This window comes from Meles meles, chromosome 3 (genome assembly GCF_922984935.1).
Source record: "Meles meles chromosome 3, mMelMel3.1 paternal haplotype, whole genome shotgun sequence".
Classification (NCBI taxonomy): Eukaryota; Metazoa; Chordata; class Mammalia; order Carnivora; family Mustelidae; genus Meles; species Meles meles.
The window spans coordinates 112,846,662-112,869,023 of record NC_060068.1 but is presented as its reverse complement, the minus strand read 5'-3'; the positions used below and the strand labels follow the sequence as shown (position 1 = coordinate 112,869,023).

The 22,362-nt window shown below is 49.6% G+C and overlaps 2 protein-coding genes across 12 annotated transcripts in view; one reads left to right on the top strand and one right to left on the bottom strand.

Moving 5' to 3' along the window:
- The window catches only part of P4HA2 (prolyl 4-hydroxylase subunit alpha 2), a 34,868-nt gene extending 33,765 nt beyond the window's left edge, over window positions 1–1,103 (bottom strand). For 4 of the 11 annotated variants that reach the window (XM_045999909.1, XM_045999911.1, XM_045999904.1 and 1 more), the window contains exons 1-2: window positions 1,003–1,100; window positions 318–454 (exon numbers count right to left, since the gene is read on the bottom strand). The gene's annotated coding sequence lies outside the window, so the exon portion shown is untranslated. The other 7 variants (XM_045999915.1, XM_045999910.1, XM_045999905.1 and 4 more) reach the window with 6 other exon arrangements.
- Window positions 1,104–1,299: 196 nt separating this feature from the next.
- LOC123939265 (tubulin alpha chain-like) lies at window positions 1,300–22,186 on the top strand. Its single transcript, XM_046001163.1, has 2 exons — window positions 1,300–1,438; window positions 21,276–22,186. Exons 1-2 carry the CDS (start codon window positions 1,300–1,302, stop codon window positions 22,184–22,186), a joined length of 1,050 nt encoding a protein of 349 aa, XP_045857119.1.
- Window positions 22,187–22,362: the final 176 nt, after the last annotated feature.

Below are 22,362 nucleotides of genomic sequence, written 5' to 3'. Positions count from 1 at the left end.
AGGCTGAGCAGCATCCACATGCACGACACAGTACCAGGCACTGCCCTCTCACTTGAAACTCTTGTGGATTGGGTCCATGGGCAGCTATCCGTTAAATATTCCTTCCTCATCACCTTGCCTCAACTGGAGCGCCCATGTCTGCTCCCACTCACACGCCTTGTTCCTCTGTCTTACTCAGCTTTCCTCTGACCATTCCAGTTCATAGATCACCTCCTCCAGGAAGTCCTCTGGCCTGAAGCATCCTGTCCTACCAAGTGTCTCCTGTGTCTCCTAACCAAGGAGCCACAGCCTGGTCTCCCTCCGAGCACAGCACTCACCACACTGTTCTGGACTTGGACTTTCCCAGTCTTCAATCCGTCCGCCTCACTGGGCTAGCAACTCCTTGCAGTTTCTGACACAGAGAAGGGTCCGTCTGTTGAATTAGTTAACTAGTTACCATAGGTCTGCTCAGCTGCTGAGGAAAAACAAGCACGTTGGAAAGAGATGTCTAGAGGGGATAAAAACTTTCTCAACCAACAGCCCGTTTCCCAAGCACCAAGCAGGACCCCGCCGGGCCAAGGCCTGAGACTCCCAGCCTTTTGGAGGAAGGCAGGCAGACCTCGCTAACATTAAGCGGCCCCCGGGGGCCGGCCGACCGCCCCGCCTCCGCCTCTAACCTCTGGCCGTCCTCGGGGCCAGGCCGCCCGTTCCCGTTCCCGGGGAGCCTGACGAGGCTGGGCGGCCAAGTTCCCCGCCCCGCCCGGTCGGGAGCGGACGCCTAGGGACCCGCAGGAAGGGCGCCGCTGACCTCACCACCCTGAGCTCGGGGAGGGCACGCAAGCGGCGGGACAGGAACCCAGACGGAAGGAGAAACAGGGCGGAGGGCTTGGAGCTGCGGTCGGGACTACGCGACCCCCGGCCCCCAACTCTCGGCTCCGCGCAAGCAGCACGCACGGCCCGCCGCCCCAGGCCCATGCACGAGCCCAGCGACGGCCCCGACCGCCGAGCGGGCGGGGCGCTCACCTGAACACGCGCGGCCCCGGCGCTTCCAGAACCTCCCGCGGCGGCGCCCGGCCCGCTCTGCGCCTCCTCCCCGGGCGGCTCCGCCTCCCGCCGCGGCCGAGCCCCGCCCGCTTGAGCCGTTGCCACGTCCCCACCTCCTGCCCCCCCCACCCTGCCGACCGGCCCTCGCCCTGGCTCCGCGCCCTGACAGCCTCGGCCGGGGGTCGTCCCCGCCTGCGACCCCAGGGAACGTCCCGGCTGCCGGGCGCGCCGGAGACGGGCTCCGGGAGCGGGCGGGGGCCGCTATCCGCGCCCTTCATGCCGCCGGCTGCTCGCCGCACGTACGGCGCGCCCGCCTCCGCTCGCCCCGCTCCACCTGCGGGACTGGGCCCTCCCTCCTTCTCAGCACCCCCGGCTGCTGCTAAAGGGCCCGCCACCCGATCCTGGCGCGGGTGCGGTGGGGAGCGCCCCTGCCCGCGTGCGGACTCCCCTGGCCTCCGCTCCTGCCCATCTCTTCAGGGGTCCTGCTGGGCATCCACGCTCCTGCTGACCCTCAGCATCATCACCACCTCTGGATTACAGGGGCGCGGGGGTGGGGGGCATCCGGGCCTGGGGCCCGGGTATCAGCGAAGTGGATAGACCAGTGGAGAAGACCTTGAAGGCGACGGGGGTCCACCCACAGGACCAAGCTCCCGAAGGGATTCTGCCTGTCCCCAGCTCCTGTGTCAGGCACTTGTCCTGGCGACGAATGTGTGGGTGATGGGTTGATGAGAAGGGGACCAAGCAAAGACTGAGCAGGGAGGTGGCATATTGGAGCCAACTCTTGGTTTGCCCAAACCTTTTCATTCAACAGGGGCCAAAAACAGAGGACACCTCATTTGCCTAGGCCGGTGTTTGAGGGAGTGAAGGCTGGGAGGTAGCAAAAATCTCAGCCTGATTTGGAGGAGGCTCTGGCGGCCAAGCAGTTTCCCACGCCTGCTCTGTGAACCTTCCTGGTCATGAATGAGGGGAAACACGGTCTGAGAATCTCATCAGGGAGCTAGCCCAGAGTGGGAGGTGCCCCGCCTCCGCCCGGGCTCTGTGGGGATGTTCCCTGTGGCACTCTGTCCAGGCTAGCGGCCCAGCCGTCAGGAAGGCAGGAGCACACACATAGAACTACACACTGCACACATAAAAGAAGGAACAAGCCACTGTTCTGGCCTGCGTCAGCCACCAGCCAGAGCTCCACTAAAACCAAACAGAAACCTTCCTGCATCTGCTATATCCTGTTAGGACACAGGAGCCTCCCTCTGTCTGCCCAGATTTCCCTGTCCTTTCCCCCATCTCAGGAGCTTGCCCTGTGGATCAACCCTTCTCTCTCCTGAAGTTTCAACCTGCCGTTCTCAAATGGATCCTTCCCTTGATCTGTAAATATATTTAAGCCTCTAGTGTGGAAACAAAACCCTCATTCGACTCCACCAACTACTGCAATGTCTCTCTCCTTTTCCACCCCAGCAAAAGCCCAAGACAGAACAGTCTGTCAATCCTTGTCCTCACTTCTCCCACCCCTCCTACAGTGGGGTTTCTGGTGTGCTCACAACACAAAACCAGCTCTGTTAACTCTCTATAACTTCGGAGCCTCAAAAACCCAATAGTCTCTCTTCAGTTCTCCTCTGCTGAAGGCCCCAAACAGCATTTTACACCCTGGAACTCTCATTTTCCTTGGTTTCCATCGCCCTCTCACCACTTGCCCCAGCTTCTTCCCCCCAAAACATCCTCCCCTCCCCTTTTCCTCCTTATGCAGTAAAGTTCAGTCCTCTTCTCAAAGTTTAAGTCTGAACCCAACACTCCAAGCTTAGTAAACAGCACTGTTCTTAGGAAAAATCCTAAAGGTGATCTGTAAGGCCCCACATGATTTGGGCCCTGCTCACTTCTTTGGTCATGCTTGACCTTCTTCCCATCCCTCTAAAGACGATTCTCCCTCTCCATCACACTCCCAGGCCCTTGCACATGCTTTTCTTTTTGCCTAGAAAATCTTCCCTCCTCCCCAATTAAATCTTTCATGTCCCCTTAGAGGGATTTTTCTTATGTCCCCGGCTGGGTCAAAACCTTCTTTAACAACCTCTCAGAGCCTATATGCTTTGTAACACTTGCCACAGTTGATATAGTTGAATGATTATTTGATTAATGTCTGCCTCCTCCATCTGCCTGGGACCTCCAAGAGTAAATTAACTGTATATTTTTGCCCATGATCATATCTGCTGCTCTGATCACAGAACTGGGCTCGATAAATACTTGCTGACTACATGAAGGGATGGGTGTCTCTTTAAGGCCTCGCTCCACCACACACCAGTAGTCAAAGGCCTGGCTAAGTCTTCCACAGGCCCTCAGAGTCCTGTACCGCAGTCATTCCTTAGTGCCTGAATCTTCTGTCTCATAAGGATACTTGCCATTGAACTGAGGGCCACCTCCATAATCAAGATGATCTCATCAGACGATCTGAAAATTAATTACATCTGTAAAATCTCTTTCCAAATAAGTTCACACAAACAGGGCCCAGGTATTGGGACATGGTCGTATCTTTTTAGGGGCCACCATTCACCCTACTACCCCTGACATTCTGTCATGCCCTCCAGGAACTACTGAGCATGGGTAAATCCATGGCGCTCAAGTCCGAAGCTCTAGCTCAGGCCCATTCCAGACCCACATAGCCTTTTATTTGCAGCTTTATTTCCCCAAACCCTATCCACACCCCAGAACTGTTTCTGCTCCAGCATTTTCTGAGTCTCAGAAAATGAAATGAACATCTCCCAGTCATTTCTGTTTTCTTCCCGATTGCATTTGCCCATTATAGATGTTACATAGTGGACTGGACTTGTCTGCCCACATCCACTATCTCAAGGGAAGGACCTGGTGTCTCTCCAAAAAAGATGGCAAAAATACTTGGATACTTCCTACTTGGTAGATAGGTAATGGGATGAGATGTGTGGGTGCAATACGTCCCTCCAAACAGAGGCCTCCTCAAGCTGCCCCTGATTCCCCCCGGCTTACCTGTGATCTCTGGGGAAGGGGAGGGGGGCAGGCTGCACTGCTTGGCCCTGAGGCCTCCCTGGCTGCTAATGACTCTTGCAGACCTGGGCAACCACACAGCAGCAGTGTTGGCCTGGCCAGGAATAATGAGCACCTGGTCCCACCATGAAATTCCCTAGAGCCGGGTCCCCGGGGTCAATCAGTGCTGCACAGAAGGCCTTGTATATGCTGACATACATCTGTACATTTGCAGCACATTCAGCATACAGTTGTCCACTGGACTCTGGGAAGACCACCCCACGACTCCAGTTTCTTCACTTGAGGGATTGAGGAAAGACTGGGTGACCCAGCTGACCAGTACTTTGACTCCAGGCTGGCAACAGAGGGTAGCGAGGTGCAGTTGGAGTAGGGCCACCACTAGGTGGCCCTACTGCTTCAGAAATAGGGCCTCCCGGGCACTCTGGTCCAGGACCAGCTTGGTGTGTGACCCCTGAGAAGGGAAAGAAAATCTGGCAGAATTTCCAGGTCTCTGTGGGGCCAGCCCTGGACAGAGCCAAGTAGGTCCCCAAAAAGTGCTCCCCAAATCCCAATCCCATGTGGTTCATACAAAAAATAAGACAGGCCCCATGGAATGTCCCTTCCCAGCTGCCAACCCCCTGGACCTCTGCAGCCCAAAACAGCCGAATCACCACAGGCTGGGCTGTCATTAAAGGGTGGAGAGAGGAGTCCCAGGGCCTTTGGAGCTGTAATTACCCAGCACGTCCAGGGCAAGCCCTCGTGATAAAGATAGTAGGCCTAGATTTTAGCTTCCCTCCTCACTGCACTCGACTCCCTTCCATCCTTGGCAAGAAGCATCAGCTGGTGCAAATGCTCAGAGGACCGGAAGTTAGCTGGGTATGATGCTTACAAATCCTGATATTTTTGATATATACAGATAAATCACAGTTTTAAAAGTCATTAGTATCGTAACACAGAAGCCCCTCATTCATCCTCCCAGATCCTCGTGCCCAAATTGAGATTGGGTGAGGATTACGTATGAGCAAGGATGAGGGGACAGTTGGAAGAGCTACTGGACATCTGACTTAGCTACCTTTTAAAAGTCTGAAAGTGCAGTGGCTTTACTATGTTTTTTTTTTTAAGTCCTTGTCAAAACGTCGGGCAGCCAACAGAGAAGAAGGTAGGGGAGAAATGAGAGGTAGGGCTGCAGAGGTTCCAGGGACAGATGACATGGGAAGAGTTTAGGAAAAGCACCACGAGGAGAGAGGAGGAGGAGGAGGAGCAGAGCCTGGAGGTGATAGGGAGGGATGGTGATAGTGACCCGAACTGAGAAATGGCAATGCACAGAGGGAAAAGTGGGTAGACTTGACAATTACAAAGAATTAAAATAGGAAGGGCTGTGTTCATTCACTCATTTGTTTATTCAACAAACACTTAGGGGAGCCTGGATGACTCAGTCAGTTGAACGCCTGACTCTTGATTTCATGGGACTGAGCCCCACGCTAGGCTCTACGCTTAGTGCAGTCTACTTCAGATTCTGCCTCCCTCTCCCTCTCATTCACTCTCTCTCTCAAATAAGTGAACAAATAAAATCTTAGCAAAAAAAAAAGTTTATTAAATGTTCTTTCTCCCTATTCTGAGCTCATTTTCAGGGATGAGAACCTACTTCTCATCCACGATGAGGGTTTTTCACCGTTGGCTCCCTCTGCTCCACTCCCAGAGCAGGTCCTGCTGAAGGAAATCAGTGGCAGCCCCCAGAAAGCATAAGAATGAGGAGCCAGTTGACTACCCACAGAGAACACACCAGCAGCCTTCAGACTGACAAAGAATCTTAATCACAATGTCTGATCTCTTTAATCACCAGACTCCTTCCTCCAGGAGGTAACCATCCATTTAATGATAGTTTCAACACTAACTCACTCATGTTACCCTTCCTCTCCCTGTGCCTCATATCCCCTCCTATTTTTCGATGAATACATTTCATCTTGCTATAGTGATACATGTTTGTAAGTCACCTTATATCCCTTTTGGAGTGAGACGGGTGTCAGGCCATCTGTGAGTCTCCCTAGCCCAGTCTAATTTGTGCAAATTCTGTACTGTGTAAGTGGGGAAGCTCCATTCGTATCACAGATATTATAGATTTACATATTCATTACAACAGCTTTCCAAGAGATCAAAAAGAAAGTGAGTTGAAAAGTGGGTATCCTCTACTAATTGGTACAAAATCACCATATGCGTATGTAGATCACCTCCAAGGAGCCTGAGTCACCCATGTGGCTGAGGCCGGCTTACACCTGCCTCAAAGACTCCAATCTCTCCTGTGGGCTCTCTACTGCACTCCACTTTCCAGCCTGTATCTGGTCTGGTTGTGGCTTGGACTCTCCCGCAGTCCCTCGTGTAGACACTGTCAACCAAACCTGGTGAGCTCTGTCCTCTGCCCCTGTGGGACACTGCCTGGGACTCCAACGTACCCACCACAGGAAGGCCAGAGCGCTCACTCCTCTAGAGGCCCTGACCACCTGACACCACATCAAACATATTCTAATGCACCGATATCCCACAGAAGTACATTTTATCCTTGTCCAACAAGAACATGGCTGAGCCAGGAGGGACTAGTTTCCATGACATAATGCCACATTTGCTAGCATTTAGTATTTATATTTTCTTTTCATAGTTTTGCGCATTTTTTTCCTATCCCCAGCACTTGTGTGAACCTATGAAATGTCTGATGATTCCTGTGCCTCTGGTCCCTGAAAGACACAACAACTTGGCCCCAGCTTTTGGTGGAAGGGTCCTTTACCACTAGATACACAGGCACACGCAAACACATGCACACAGGAAGGTCCAAGCATGCACACGCTTGTGGAACTTGGCCTCCCTCATGAGGAGGAAGAAGCCCTCTGCTCTGTACTCTGGCTCTGCCCTTAAACTTGACTCATATTCAGAACTTGATGTTGACTTTGAACCAGAATCTGACCTGATCCCTGATCCTGAGCCAGGCAGATAAGACTTGGGATCAGGAAGATGTCTACCTCCATCATCTACAAGAATCAGAGCCCAAAGGCGAGTAGGAATGCCTAGGACAAGGATTCTCCCTGGCTGAAGAGTAAGTAATCCAGCCAGTGAAGGTGAAGAGATGGCTTTCCCACAATGGCTGGGCCATGAGACACTCTGGGGTTTCAGCAGTCTTAGAGGCAAGCCATGCTCTCCCAAAAGCTCCAGGCCAGGATGTTCCCCTACCCTCAGCAAGACCTGGGATTTTATCTTGCTCCACCCCAGGACACCAGCAGTTATCTGTGTCCCCAGGCAAAGACACAGGGAGGCTGAGAACCCTTGGGGGAATTCTGGTCCTGCCTAGGGAGCTGCATCTGCAAAAATGAGGACCGCCAGCAGAGGGTGCCTGGAGCCCACCATGGGACACCCAGTTAAAGAAGCAGACCCTGTCTCCTTCAAAAAGCCCGCCGGGGTCTGATCCAATGCCCTACCTTTCCCACCTGACAATGTTTAGCCAGAACCCTTGCTCAGAGCTACCTGAGCTTGAGCAACTGGGGCCGATAGAGATGTTTTCATAAACAATGATCAATGCTGCGACCTCTAGCGGTGGGGAAGGCAGGGAAGATGGGGGGAGGATCCCAAAGCCCTTACTCAGCCATGGGTGACCAGGGCCTCTCACAGCCAGTTAAGCTAACTTACAGTTTTACAGGAGGCTCAGGGCATAGGAGCCAGTAGGCCTAAGGAAAAAAAAAAAAAAAAAAAACCAAAACAAAGGCTAGTAGCACACTGAAGTTAGGGAAGGAGATAGGGGAGGCAACTGACAGGATTCTGGACATATCTAGAATATTCTGGCTCCTGTTGAAATGAGCCCCTGGAGGAGAGGGGCCAGAGGAGCAGGAACAGGCAGTCCTTATGTGGGTTCTTCCAATACTCTAAGCTGTTTCTGTGATTGCACAGTTAACATGTGGAGCACTTTCCCTGTACCAGGTGTAACTAACACTTGACGGACTTGGGCAATCTCTGCTAGTCTCTTCAGATCTGTCCTCCTCTCCCACCTTTGCCCCTGCTCTGTGCCCCTGGCTGCTGACCTGTGTGGATGACATCAACCAGTTCTCCCACTCTGTGACGTCTAATTGCGTCCAACCAATGGGGAATAACAAAGAAACATCAGTCAGAGGGAGGAAATGGATTTGGGGGAGGTTGCCTGCAACCTACACTTGTGGGCCTGACTCAGTGACCTGTGTAGCCTCAGGATTGTCTTTGAGATGCCCTGGCCATGCTCAGGAACAGCCAGGCCCATCTGTTCTAGAAGGGCTTCCATACTAGGTCACTCAGCCTGAGGCCTCAGAAGCCCACTACACCCTCACTCACCCATAAATTTGGAGAAATTTGTTCACTGGTCTCCTTCTCTGATAATTCCTCCTTTCCACAGTCTTCTGCCCCTAAGTTCTAGCCTCTTTGGCATTCCTGAACTCCAAACCCATCCACCAGCCCATCCCCTGTCTGGTAAGACTAATGCTTTCTGCTAGGTCTTTCCCTCCTTCCTCCCATGCAACAATGTAGGAAATGCCCCCAGGGAAAAAGCCAGGGTTAATGTGGAACTCAGCACATATTATTTCATTTTCTCAAGGACCATAATCCTTCAGTTCTTACCTGTATTGGTTGTTCTCCAAAGTCCTCGAATTGTTCTTTTATATATTTTATTCAATTTTTATAGGTTTTTTTGGCAGGGGGATTTGTCTGATACAATTTACCATCGTGGCCAGAACCGAGGTGTTATTCAGTACCATTCTGATGCCAGATTAGAAAGAACTGGAGATGAGTAGCCCCTACTAGCCCAGCTGCTTCCAGCTAAATTAGATTCCTAGACATGTGTGACATCACATCCACATCCTGAATTAGGGCTCCCTATTTTCCTTTCCTTTCCTTTCTTCTTTTAAACTTTTATTGGATTCCAAACGTGACTGAGTAATTGGTAATAAACTTACTTCCCTACTGTAAACAACTATAAAACTAGATAAAACATTTATAGCAACTGATTACAGGCATTGGACATCAAATAGCTTTCATCCTCGAGAAGGGAAACAAAAGGTGAATTCCACATTCACCAAAGTTTTGCCTGGGGCATTTTCCAAACCATGGCAGAGGGAAGGGGAACCCAAATGGTGTAATGGTCTCATTGGGTGAAGATACAGACATCAGAGATAAAAGATGAAGAGTTGGCTGAATTTGAGGAGCAGGGCATCAAAGAAGAGGGAACCATGTGTACAAGGAGCTCTAGAACTATGCACAGAGCTTGTCTTGAGATTTCGTCTAAGCAGCCTGTGAGCACAGAAAGGACCTATGAGGACTGGTGGATTAAAAACTCTGGCTCTATGGGGTGCCTGGCTGTCAGTGGACCATGCGACTCTTGAGCTCGGGGTCCTGAGTTCCAGCCTGATGTTGGGTATGGAGACTACTTAAACAAAACAAATCAAAACAAAACCACAACTTCTGGGTCTGTGAACTAAATGGGGATTCCAGAGGTCACACAGTGCTGAGACCTGTTGTGGCCAACCAGAGTGGAAAGACCTTGCTGGACATGCTGAGCATTTAATTAAAATCAGAGAAAGTCCATGCTGAGGAATAGGAACTACTCTAGCCATTTTGTATGCACTGCTTTATACTCAGCCAAACAATCAAGCCTAAAATCAAGCCTCGACAGGATCATATTGAGCCTCAAGTAAATTTACTGCCTACCATAACAAACTTAGCACTCTGTAAAGAAGACAGCATAATCCAGACTCTCAACAATGTACATCTACAATTCCCAGCATGGGATCAAATATTACCAGGCACATGAAGAAGTAGGGCAATATAATTCCATAACCAGGGAAAAAAATAATGAACAGAAATAGATCCAGAGATAATAGAGATATTGGAATTAGCAGATAAAGACTTTAAAACAGCTATTGTAATATATCCAAGAATTTTAAATGGTAGGATGGATATAATAAACAGATGAGTCATCTCAGCAGAAAAAAAGGAAACCAAAAAGGAACTAAATGGAAATTCTAGAATCGGAAAATATAATATCAAAATTAAATTTTACTAGGTAGGCTTAAGAGGAGAGGGACACTGAAGAAAACAAGTACAGTGAACCTGACATCAAGCCAATAGAAATGATCTAAATGGAAACATAGAAATACGTACAATAGAAAGAAAAAGAAATGAAACAAAAACAAAAAAGAACAGAACCTCAGTGAAATGACAGTATTAAGCCATCTAATATATATAAAATTGGAGTCCCAGAAAAAGAGAGGAGAAAGAGACTAAAGCAAAAACTGAAAGAAAAAAAAAGTGGCTACATTCCTAAATACGGTCGTAAAAATTATTAACTTACCACCGCCAGAAGTGTAGGATAAAGTGGGATAAAAGCAGAGGAAACCACACCTAGGTGCATCACAGTCAAATATCTTAAAACCAAAGATAACACCTTAAAAACAATGAAAAAACACAAAACTGATGACATTAAGAGGAACAATGATAAGAATTACTATTTACCTCTCGTCAGAAGTTAAGCAAGCCAAAAAACATGGAAACATAGAATGGTATATTAGATATACTATGAAGAAAAGAAAAACAACATAGAATTCTATATCCAGAGGAATTATCTTTAAAAAGAGGATGAGAGGGGCACCTGGGTGGCTCAGTGGATTAAGCCACTGCCTTCGGCTCAGGTCATGATCCCAGAGTCCTGGGATGGAGTCCTGTATTGGGATCTCTGCTCAGCAGGGAGCCTGCTTCCTCCTCTCTCTCTGCCTGCCTCTCTGCCTACTTGTGATCTCTCTCTCTGTCAAATAAATGAATAAAGTCTTTAAAAAAAATAATAAAAAAAAAATAAAAAGAGGATGAGAAATAAAGATATTTTGGGATTAATTAAAAAAAAAAAAAAACTGGGAGAATTCATCCCTTCATCCCCACTAGACCTGCACTACCAGAAACATGAAAGGAAAATTTTAAGGCCGAAAAGAAGCAATACCTGATAGAAATTTGGCTCTAAAAAAAGAACAAAGACTGTCAGTAAATATAATAAGTAAATATAAAATGTTTTCTTGTTTCTTAAATTATTTAAGACAACCGACTGTTGAAAGCAAGAACAGTAACTATGTACTATGTACTAGTTGATAACATTTGTAGAAGTAAATGTACAAGGATGCTAACATAGAAGGAGTAAAGGCAAGTATGTTACGGCAAGATTCTTACATTATATAAGAAGCAGTATTTATCCTTCATTCTTTGCCTTTATTTTCCATGTTATTATCATTTTTCTAGTTAAAACTATAACAAATTTATTTATGTAAAATTAAAACTAGACTAATATATAACCTAGAAAATGTAAATGTTCCAAAGTGCTATTGTCAATAATACAACTATCAGTAGTGTACACTGTATTTCTGATACTTTTTATCTCTATGTAATAGAAAAACATTTAAAATGTTTACCTTGGGGCTCCTGGGTAGCTCAGTTGGTTAAGCGTCTGCCTTCAGCTCAAGTCATGATCCTGAGGTTGCAGGATTGGGCTCCCTGTTCCGTGGGGAGTCTGCTTCTCCCTTTCCCCACCCCACCCCCACTTGTTCTATCTCAAATGAATAAAGAAAATCTTTTTTAAAAACAAAAAAAGAAAACGTTTACCTTGATGAAAAAGATGTTCATTATAAAAATATTTATCTGTATTTTCTACCAGCCCTTGTGTTTAAGTATATAAATAGTTTATGAAAATATACACATTGGAAAGATGGTGAATCAAAAAAAATTTTAAAGGTGTTATTTGTTTATTTGAGAGAGACCCACAGTGAGCAAGCAAGAGAGAGAGAGAGAAAGGACCAGCCAGGGGAGGGGCAGAGAAGCAGACTCCCTGCTGAGCAGGGGGCCCAATGTGGGTCTCCATCCAAGACTCTGGGATCATGACAAAGGCAGACACTTAACCAACTGAGTCACCCAGGCACCCACAGTGAACCAATTTGTGATTAATTTTATAGTGTGGAGAAGTACATAGTATGTAGGATTGTAACCGTTTTATGTGTGTGTAGATAATAAATGGCCTCAACCTGATTTAATAAACTACTCTTTATCCTCTAAATTAAGATGTTTCCTATATCATTTACTGTGAACTCTCTTTTTTCCACTGATGTATCTACCACCACCACCACCACCCTCGCCCCCGTGCTGTGGAGCCACTACATTCTTCAATTACTTTATAGCTTTATCACATGCTGGATGCCTATAAAGGCAAATCTTACCTTATCAGTCTTTGACTCAGTTTCTGGTTTTTCATCTTTTGTGTTGCCAAACCCAATTCCAATGTGGAAGGATCCCCCAAACACAACACCAAGTGATTCTCAGACACCAGCAGGGTGTCCAAGAATTTAACTCAATTCTGACATTACCTACCCAGAGATTGCACGAGATTCCACAGGTTAAGGGCTCTGTCCTACTTCAGGCCCTCCACCCCATACTTAAGATACTGAGTCGTAAGCCTAGACTGTTAACCCGTGTTTCTGACCTACTGGCTATAGATTGTGGCAGTTCTATCGACCTCCTCCTTCAGTACTTTTAATTTCCTAGAGTAGTTCATAGAACTCAGGGAAACACTTACTTAACATTTATCAGTTTACTAAAGGATATGATAAATGATATGAATTGGCAGCCAGATGCAGAGATAAATAGGGCAAGGTATGGGAAAGGGCTCAGAGCCTTTGGGCCCTCTGCAGGCACTCAGCTGTCACCCACCTCCCTGTGTTCCCTACCAACCCAGAAGCTCTCAGAACCACACATCCTTTCGGCTTTTTATGGAGGCTGCATTGCATAATCATGATTAAATAAGTCATTGAACATTGGCAACTTAAACCTGTCATTCCCTGCTACCAAAGTTGGAGGAGAGAGGCTGGGATGGAAGGTTCCAATTTTCTAATCACCTGGCTGGTCGCCCAGGCAGCCTGCTCCCTCCCGGTGAAGACCAAAAGTCACCTTCATTAACATAACAAAAGACACATTTATTGCCTTTATCACGGGACCTTCCAAGGGTTTTAAGGTGTGAGCCAGGAACACTAGGTGAAGGCCAAAAATAGATTTTAGTCATCTGAATGACCAAATAAATTATTTTTATAAATGACAATACTCATGTCCATATTAACTCTTTCATTTTGTCCTTAGGGTCATCTTGTCAATTTCCCCCCCACCCAAATGAAGTTTGATTGGAATTGCATTTATCAATTAATAAATTTTAAAATATTGAGTTTTCCAGGTACATGACATATGCATCTATTTATTTTGTCTTCTTTTATATCCATCCTAGAGCAAAGTTGATATGCCTTCTGTGTGCCCTAAATGAATTTCCATGTATTTCTCATGAGTCACTGTTATTGTGAATTGTAAATTATTTTCATCATATTTTCTAATTAGTTGTGACTTAGCACTCTTAAAAACTATTAAAATCTGTACACATATAAAAACTTATCTTATTCTGCACCACCTGACTCGATCCCCCTACTAGTCATAATAGTTTTTCAATTGATTTTCCTGTATTTTATGGAGGCACAATCATAATATTGTCTGCCGGTAATGATTATTTTGATGCTTTCTATTACTTATTACTTATTTCTTTTACTTAACCATTATTTCTTTTTCTCTAGTTAGAACATCCAGAGCAATACTGAGCAAGATCAGTGAAAGGGACATTGACTCTTGACATTAATGGGAATTTTAGAGTGTTAAGTATAATACTGGCTTTTGCTTTCCAATATATGTTCTTTAAGATGCCAAGAGGTGCCTGGGTGGCTCAGTTAGTTAAGTGTCTGCCCTGGGCTCAAGTCAGGATCTCTGGCTGCTCAGCAGGGAGTCTGCTTCTCCCTTTGCCCCACCCCAGCCCCCCTCACTGCCCATGCACTCTCTCAAATAAATAGGAGAAAAAATTCTTTAAAAAAACAATAATAAAATAAACTGCCAAGAACATTTCTTTCTCTTCATGGTCTTCCAACTTTTTACTGTGAATGACTAGTAAATTTTATCAAATGCCTTTCAAGATGATCACAGGGTTTCTTTTTTTCATTTTCTATTAGTCAGTGGATTTTCTAATATTAAATTAACCTTGTAATCCAAGAAAATCTCCAAGTTGGTAACTATTTTAACATACTATGGAAGCAAATTTGTTATATTCACAAAGGTGATGGATCTGTCGTTTTCTTGCAAGGGCGATCTTGGTGTTAGAATAATAAATAGATCTCACAAGGATTATGGAAGCTCTTCATCTGTCCCTGGCTCTAGAACATCGAGGTTCTGTGAGGGAGAATGTTTGTGCTCCTTCTCTGGGCCAACAATGCTTCATGCTTGAGTGCCCAATGTCACAGCTCTTTGTGGCCAGCTGGTCTTAATCCTGGACACAGCTACTTCTCAGGGCCTACTGCTCCCAGGGTTCTGGGCAGCACCCATTCCAACACTCAGTGCATCCCTAGTCCAGACCTGCCATTTTCTCTTTCTCTTCTCCGAGATGAGACAGCTCTTATTTAATTCTCAGCCCATAGAAGTTGTCATTACACATTCTTTTGAAACTATTCTGGCTTCTCACGTGGGAGAGGCATGTCCCCTCCCTGATGCTTAGGCAAGACTGCATTCCCACAGATTCGCTGATCTCACAGGCATCAAACAATCTGATCAGGAGTCCTCTCAGAGGGGGCTCAAGTCAGATGTTTGCTCCTACCCTTGTGGGTTGGTATGAGAGATGTGGGGTGTGAGTGTGGCCCCCAGCCCTGCGGGCTCCGCTGCTCATTCCCCACTGCTGAGCCTGGCTCTGCACAGCTATCCCACCTAAACTTGGAAGGGAAAATAAGTGGAAAAGGATTTTGAAGATTCTTAGGAGCCAAGAAAACAGCCACCTAGAACATGAGACTGCCTCATGGGTCCTATTCCAGTCCATTCTCACCATGGGCCTAAAGCAACCTCAGCCCAGTTTCGCCCTTGCTGGCCTGGATCTGGCTCTTCCTGCTCTAATCCCCGTGGCTCCCTGCACCTGGATTCCCAGATTCCAGGGCCAGCCGGCAGCTGCTGCACGCTGGTGGCATAGCTCTGCCCCACTCTCCCAGCAACACAGGCAGCCAGGCTCACACCAGGTGGTCACAGCTGGGGTGTCCCAAAGCCAGGCCCGGAGGTGAGGTCAGTCCAAACATTCCAGCCTGTGACTCAGCCACGAGGGGAACCATGGGCACCACTGGGCAGTGCTGTGCACCACTTGGCAGGACCCTTCACCAAGACCAATTAGTGACTAAAGGAGCTGGTGCTGCATAGGAGAAGGCAGAAGGTATAGAAAGGACAGGGCTGGGAGGACAGGCTAGAGGCAGGTCTAGGGTGGCTGGACTCCCAGTGAAGTCTCTGCTGGCTCCACGAATCTCACTGTGGGCCACAGGACCCCTTGGAGCAGGGGACAGAGCCTAACCCATACCAATGAGAAAATCATGGGGAGTATCTGCCTGCCTTAGTTGGTAGAGCCTGTGACTCTTGATCTTGGGATCATGAGTTCGAACCCCATGTTGGGTGTAGACATTCCTTAAGTAAAGAAAGAAAAGAAAATCATGGGGCAGGCAGGGAGAGGGTTGGGGGGGACTGTGGAGGTCTGCCTGAGGAAGGAAGAGCCAGGAAACCTAGAATTTAAATATTTGAAATTATCTCCAAATGATGCTTTACATTATATATGTGGGTTACAGACACTTAATTGTTGAGACACTAAAACAGTGCCTGACACATAAAAGACTCTCAAAGCTATTTGAATATTTTATGGAGTGAAACTGAATATAATACTTTGTGAAATAAATGAGCAAAGCATAAACAACATAATTCTTAAAACACAATTTTTATGGGCTGCCTGGGTGGCTCAGTCAGTTAAGCATCTGCCTTCGGCTCAGGTCATGATCCCAGGGTTCTGGGATTGAATCCCGCACTGTGCTCCCTGCTCAGGACTCAGTGGGGAGTCCTGCCTCTCTCCCTGCTTATTTTCTCTCTCTCTCTGACAAATAAACAAATAAAATCTTAAAAAAAACAACAACACTATTTTTACATTATTTCCATTTTTATTTTTCTGGGAGCCTAGAACTATGGAAGTGGCCTGCACCTCTCTAGCTCTGAGGGGCCCTGGATCTCAGCTCTAGAGGTAAGGAAGGGGAGGAGGGTCCTCATCCAAGAGACCAGAGTGCCCCAGCCCAGCCCTGCTGAATGTGTCTGTGGATGGGCAGACCGGGACGGGGCTGCAGTCCAGGCCCAGGCAGTGAGTCCCACGCTGATGGATGAGCAGTGTGTACATGAGGAGCCCCGCTAACTGGATTCCATGAGGCCCATGCTTGTTTCCTCTTTGTTGTTCCTTTGCTTTTGGTGGAACCTTACCCCCACCTGAGAGCCATGTCTCCCTCCCTGGGCTGAGGAAGGGAAGGGTCCTGCACCACTGCTTGTACCAAATCATGGTGATGATCAGGCCAAGGGCAAGCGTGTCCAAGGGACAGAATGAGCATAGAGTCCAGTTGCTCCCCGATTCTTCTGCTGCTCCACCTGGAGGAGCTGATTTATACAAGGAGGTACCTTCCTGCACAGGGCCCAGCCTGGCTGGCTGATAGCAGCCCTCACCTGTCAGGGGAAGCTGGAAACCTGAGAATCCCTGGGTTGGGCTTCTATTTGGAGGATACAGGTAGAATTGAGACATCTGGTACCACAGAAGGCTGGGTGATCTAGGGCAGGCTGCCTGTACCCTCTGGCCTGAATAAGAAGTAGGATGGAAGGTAAGGACGGGGGAATCCTTGTGGCTGGGCAAGACCATGGTGTCTTTAGAAGCTGTCTTCGTGAGGCCCCGGGGGCACAACACTCAGTCCTACTCAATCTTACTACCACCGCTGCTGCCAGCCTCTTCTGTCACTGCCCTGCCCCAGCTAGTGGAGCTACCTCTGGCTCTCCCATTGTCTGCTGCCTCCCCTTTGTGTGAGAGGGCACTCCTCCCAACAGCCTCCGCTCCCAAGCCTCAGGGCCCAGGCCTCCCTGGGCCCAGCTGGGTAAACCGGCCCCCGCCCTGCTGCCTGGCAGCCCCTTTGTTGGGACCCAGAGCAGACAGGTTTTCTCTGTGAAAGTGGACACAGAGCAAATCTGACAGGGGTGCTGCTGGGGGTTGCAGGTCTGACAAAGATACGTCCCGTCCCTGCTGCAAAGGGCATGGCCTAAAGCCACCAGGGTAGGGTCAAAGCCCCACATCAACTGTTTAGAAGATAGATGAGCTTGGATCCGTCACACGCCCTCCTGACAGGAACTGGTTCTGCTTTTGTGCCCGTCCTGGAACCTGGCTCAGAGCCAGGAACTAGGCTTCAGTTGTCAAAATCAGCTTTGTCTCCCTTTGACCCCACAGAGACTGCCCCCCCCCCCGCCCGCCCCACCCTGGGAGCCCCTAGCCTCTCAGGCCCCCGGGGAGATGCAGCAGGGTGGGAAGTCCCCACCACACCTCCAAGTCCTGTTAATCAGGTCTAGGCTACACACACACAGCAGGTACTCGGTGTTTGTTGAGGGATCGAATGGCACAAAACTAGAGCTGGGAAACTCCCTTGGTCGCAGGCACGCCCTCCCCTCTGTGTTCTGTGGCACCAAACACAGCTCAAAGACCAGCTTTGTTACCTCTCTGATGAAGTCTTGTCCACCCAAAATGTGTGGTGCATCAGCCTCCACGCGCCCCATAGGCCATAAGACCCCAGGTTTCCTTTTAGATACTGCCTGGTCCCCATGCTCCTGGATGCCTCTGTTCCTTTCAGATCCCCTCAAACCCTGCCTAGGACCCTCCTTGGCTCCCTATTACTGGGGGCCATGTCCTAGCTCTACAGAAGTCCTGCACAGCCCCTCCTCCTCCAGGCTTGCCACAGATTGCTGTTCTTTCCATCCTGCAGACTCTGAGACTCCTAACCTTGACCTGCAAGCCTTGTGGAGAGCAGACCCCTGGGTGACCAGAAGCTACAGAACTGGGAGCCAGGCCAAACAGGCCATTCTAAAATGGGAGCTTCTTAGGTTCTTCTTTGACTGTCCTCTGGGGCCCTGCAGTAGTCAGTACTGTGGACTGGGTATCTCATGAAGAAGAAGGGATGCCCCATCAAGGATTAAATCAAGGATTTGAATCCAGGCTATTGACTGGGGAAGGAAGCTGGGCCTACAAAAAGGGAGGTGTTGGCCTGAGGAGTTGAGTCTGAATGGGGCAGGCTCCACCCAGAGACCTGTGGTCACTGGGCCAGGATGGGGCAGGTCCAGGTCTGAGCTCTCCAGCTAAACTCTAGCAACTCACAGGGGGTATCCTCATGGTCAGCTCCATTAGCTTCATCCTACCCCACCCCCAAACCCAGATCTGCTTCCTGTGCTGGGCAGTCCCCTCGGCTGGCTCAGGTTGGCCTCAGGTTGGCCTGAGGTTCTTCTTGCCCTAGTGCTTCCCTCGCCTTCACTGTACCCTCAGCCCCAAGGGCATCTTCCAAATACTTCTGCTCCTGCTGGAGCTTGCCAACCCATTGAAGAAAGAGCATTGTGGTTTCTCCTGACCTTGGCTGCTCACAGAGCCTGGGCATAGTGCCTTGAGCCACTTGGGGCCCTTGAGAGTGATCTCCAAGGCAGCAGGAGCAGAAGTCTTCTCCCTTCTTGGGCCCTCGTGCCCTCCCTGCCTCTGGGTGAGGGCCAAGGAGTGAGCAGAGATGATATTTCCCATAATAGTGATAATACTATTTAATAGCCAATGTTTTTGAACACCCTCTGTGTACCAGACTCTCTGTTGGGTACCGGGAAAACAGAAATAAATAAGATAGATGCAGCCCCTGCCCCCATGGATGCCTTGACCCCAGCCCTGGGCAGCCACAGGCCATGGCATAGGAAAACCACTCTGTACATCTTTGTTGAATGAATAGAGAACACATGAAATGCATTGGCTCTACCCAACAGCACAGATACCTAGCGGTGTGCAGTGAACAAATGAAATCCTCTAGGACAGAGGCGAGGCATGACCCAACTGCCACCCATCCCCCACCTTGGAGAGGACTCCCAGACCCTGTAATGTGGTGCCCTGGCATGACAGAGATCCAACAACATAGGAACCCTGACAAATAAGGCTGTTATGCGTGAGAAGAAATCCTGAAGGCTTCCTGGAGGAAGTATCAGGGATGGTTTGGAAGCACTCGTCTGGCCTGTTATTCAGAACACAGGCTACCTCAGGAGCAAGCCCATAGTGTGGCTTCTAAGGTCTGTCCCCAGTCTCAGGAGCACAGCCTGCCCAGACTGTGTCCTGTGGGAGGGCACTGTCAGAAATGAGCCTCTGATGTCCCCTCAAGGATGTCATCAATGACCCACTGTGCAGGATAACTGGCACGGACCCTGGAATGGATCCAGAAGCTGCACATTAAAAAGGGTAAGTTTATGTACAGATTCGAGAAGAGCCCCCCCCGCCCCATCTTCAACTCTGTGATAGAAGCCCCCACAGAGGGATTACACTGATAAGATGATAAAGGGATAGGAAAGTCATATTCAGGAGGACTTCTGGGAGGGAGTGATATGCTTCCCCCCAAAAAGGACGTAAACAGGAAGGCAGTAAAGTGATTTCAGGATGGGCCAGGGTGGGGGTGGAGGGGGCAGTTGACAGTCTCTGGAGGTGTGTAAGTTGGGTGATGGAAGCAGGGTTAAGGAGGAGTTTCAAGAATATGTTTCAAGTTTCAAGACTGTGGGATGTCTCAGGTAGGAGCTTCCACAGACTCTTTTTTTTTTTTTAAGATTTTATTTATTTATTTGACAGAGAGAGATCACAAGTAGGCAGAGAGGCAAGCAGAGAGAGTGAGAGGGAAGCAGGGTCCCTGCCGAGCAGAGAGCCCGATGCGGGACTCGATCCCAGGACCCTGAGATCATGACCTGAGCCGAAGGCAGTGGCTTAAACCACTGAGCCACCCAGGCGCCCCGATTCCACAGACTCTTAATGACCCTTTTGTACCAGCATGACTTGTGTCGCTTACATTCACTATTGTTCTTGGAATCCAGATACAGGGTCTCTTGCTACCCAGCATTTCTGTGCATCTAACCCTTGGATGGTCTGTGATAGGTGATGGTTGCCCCCACTGTCCCTGTCCTTTAGTCGAATCAAAGGTCCGCAGAGTCTCTGGCCTAAGGATCTCTGAGAGACCATCCAGAGACCAGCTTTCCGGCTGGCCCCTCCACTCTGTCCAAGTCCACTCCTCTCCAGGTCTGTATGGGGCTGAGCAGAACCTCCACCTCACAGGTCTGAGAGCCCAATATGTGGCTTCCCCCCATGCATACCACTCACCTCTCTCTGCCAGCTGAATAGACAGCAGCACCTCACCTCCCAGGAAGGAATCCATGTTCTACGGTGAAGGCACCCCCCCTTATTTGGACTACTGTAAGTTTCTCTCTCTCTCTCTCTCTCTCTTTTTTAAGATTTTATTTATTTATTTGACAGAGAGAGCACAAGTGGAGAGCTTGTTCAGCTTGCTCAGAGAGGAGCCTGTTTCTCCCTCTGCGTCACTGCAGTCCCGCAGTTAGATGGAGAGGGAGAAACAGGTTCCCCTCTGAGCAAGCAGCCAGATTTGGGGCTCAACCCCAGGACCCTGGGATCATGACCTGAACCGAAGGCAGATGCTTAACCAACTGAGCCACCCAGGCGCCCAACTTTGTGCCTCTTAAGCAGCTTTCCTTCTTGGGGCTGCTAGAGACCCCATGGACATATCTCACCCCATAGCCTGTTAGCCTCCTGGGGGCAGAGCCCTTACCTAAAGTTGGCCAAGACAGCACACAGGGTTGTCAAAAATGGCTAAATTAGGGGCCTCCTCAGAATCGGGGGGAATCCCGAAATAAACAGTGCTTCCCTGACACAGCCAGACACAAAGTGTTTAGGGGAGCCAAGTCATGGCGCCTACAAGGGCCGTTCAAGGACTCCCTGGAGGACAATGGCTGAGAGTGAAGACAGCACCAGGAAGGGCCTCAAGCAAAAGCCTGCCCACAATTCCATGCCCCTCAAACACATCACTCCCCTCCAGTGATGCAGCCACTACTCCCAAACCACCTAAGCAGCTCCTTTTCTAGGAAGCCTGGGAAAACAAAAAACCTTTCAAAGGAGGATGGGAAGAGGCAGCGCAGCCAGGGACACGGCCCCAGAGGGGAAGGAGTGAGTGACACCTGGAAGGACAAGACACCACCTTGCTTCTAGACTCAAGTCGGGGGGCCACTTCTTCCAGAAAGACCACCTGACATCCCAGAATGAGGCTGGGGACCTTTCTGTTCTGATCTTTCTGATCTGACAGAATTCCAGACCAACCTGGTGCCCTATCCCCGTATCCACTTCCCTCTGGCCACCTATGCCCCTGTCATCTCTGCTGAGAAAGCCTACCATGAACAGCTTACAGTAGCAGAGATCACCAATGCGTGCTTTGAGCCAGCCAACCAGATGGTGAAATGTGACCCTCGCCATGGTAAATACATGGCTTGCTGCCTGTTGTACCGTGGTGATGTGGTTCCCAAAGATGTCAATGCCGCCATTGCCACCATCAAGACCAAGCGTACCATCCAGTTTGTGGACTGGTGCCCCACTGGCTTCAAAGTGGGCATTAATTACCAGCCTCCCACTGTGGTGCCCGGTGGAGACCTGGCCAAAGTCCAGCGAGCTGTGTGCATGCTGAGCAACACCACAGCCATCGCTGAGGCCTGGGCTCGCCTGGACCACAAGTTTGACCTGATGTATGCCAAGCGTGCCTTTGTTCACTGGTATGTGGGGGAGGGCATGGAGGAAGGAGAGTTTTCTGAGGCCCGTGAGGACATGGCCCATACTTGGCACTGCCTGCTGTCATCCTGGGGCTGTGTCCGGGGCCCAGGCTTCCTCAGGCAGGAGCCTGCTCCTCAGGGCTTGCTGTTCAGAGAACTCCTCGCACCACACCGTGGGGTAGGCAGGCATGTCTGCCAGGTCCTTGAGGAGTTTTCGGAGCAAGGCAAGGCCCCATCCCCCATCTGGGCCGCCCCCACCCCACCCCCCCGACCCCCCCAGTCCCTCATCAGGCTGGGGCGCCGCCCGGTAGATGCGACTTCAAAGGGCCTGTGCCTGAGCTTCCGCAGCCAATGTCGGGTCCCTGGCCCTCAGAGCGAGGCCAGGGCAGGATCCCCGTCGTCGGGGCTGTACTAGTCCCGGGGTCTCCGCGACTGCCCCGGGGGTGCGGGGCTCTAGGCGCGGGAGCCAAGGGGCGGGTCCTCAGAGCCCCCGAAGTGGGCGGGTCCGGCCGGCCTCGGGGCCAATCCGGGCGCGAGGGGAGCGGGGGCGGGGGCCGGGTGGAGCGGGGTTCGGGGGCGGGCGGGCCGGGG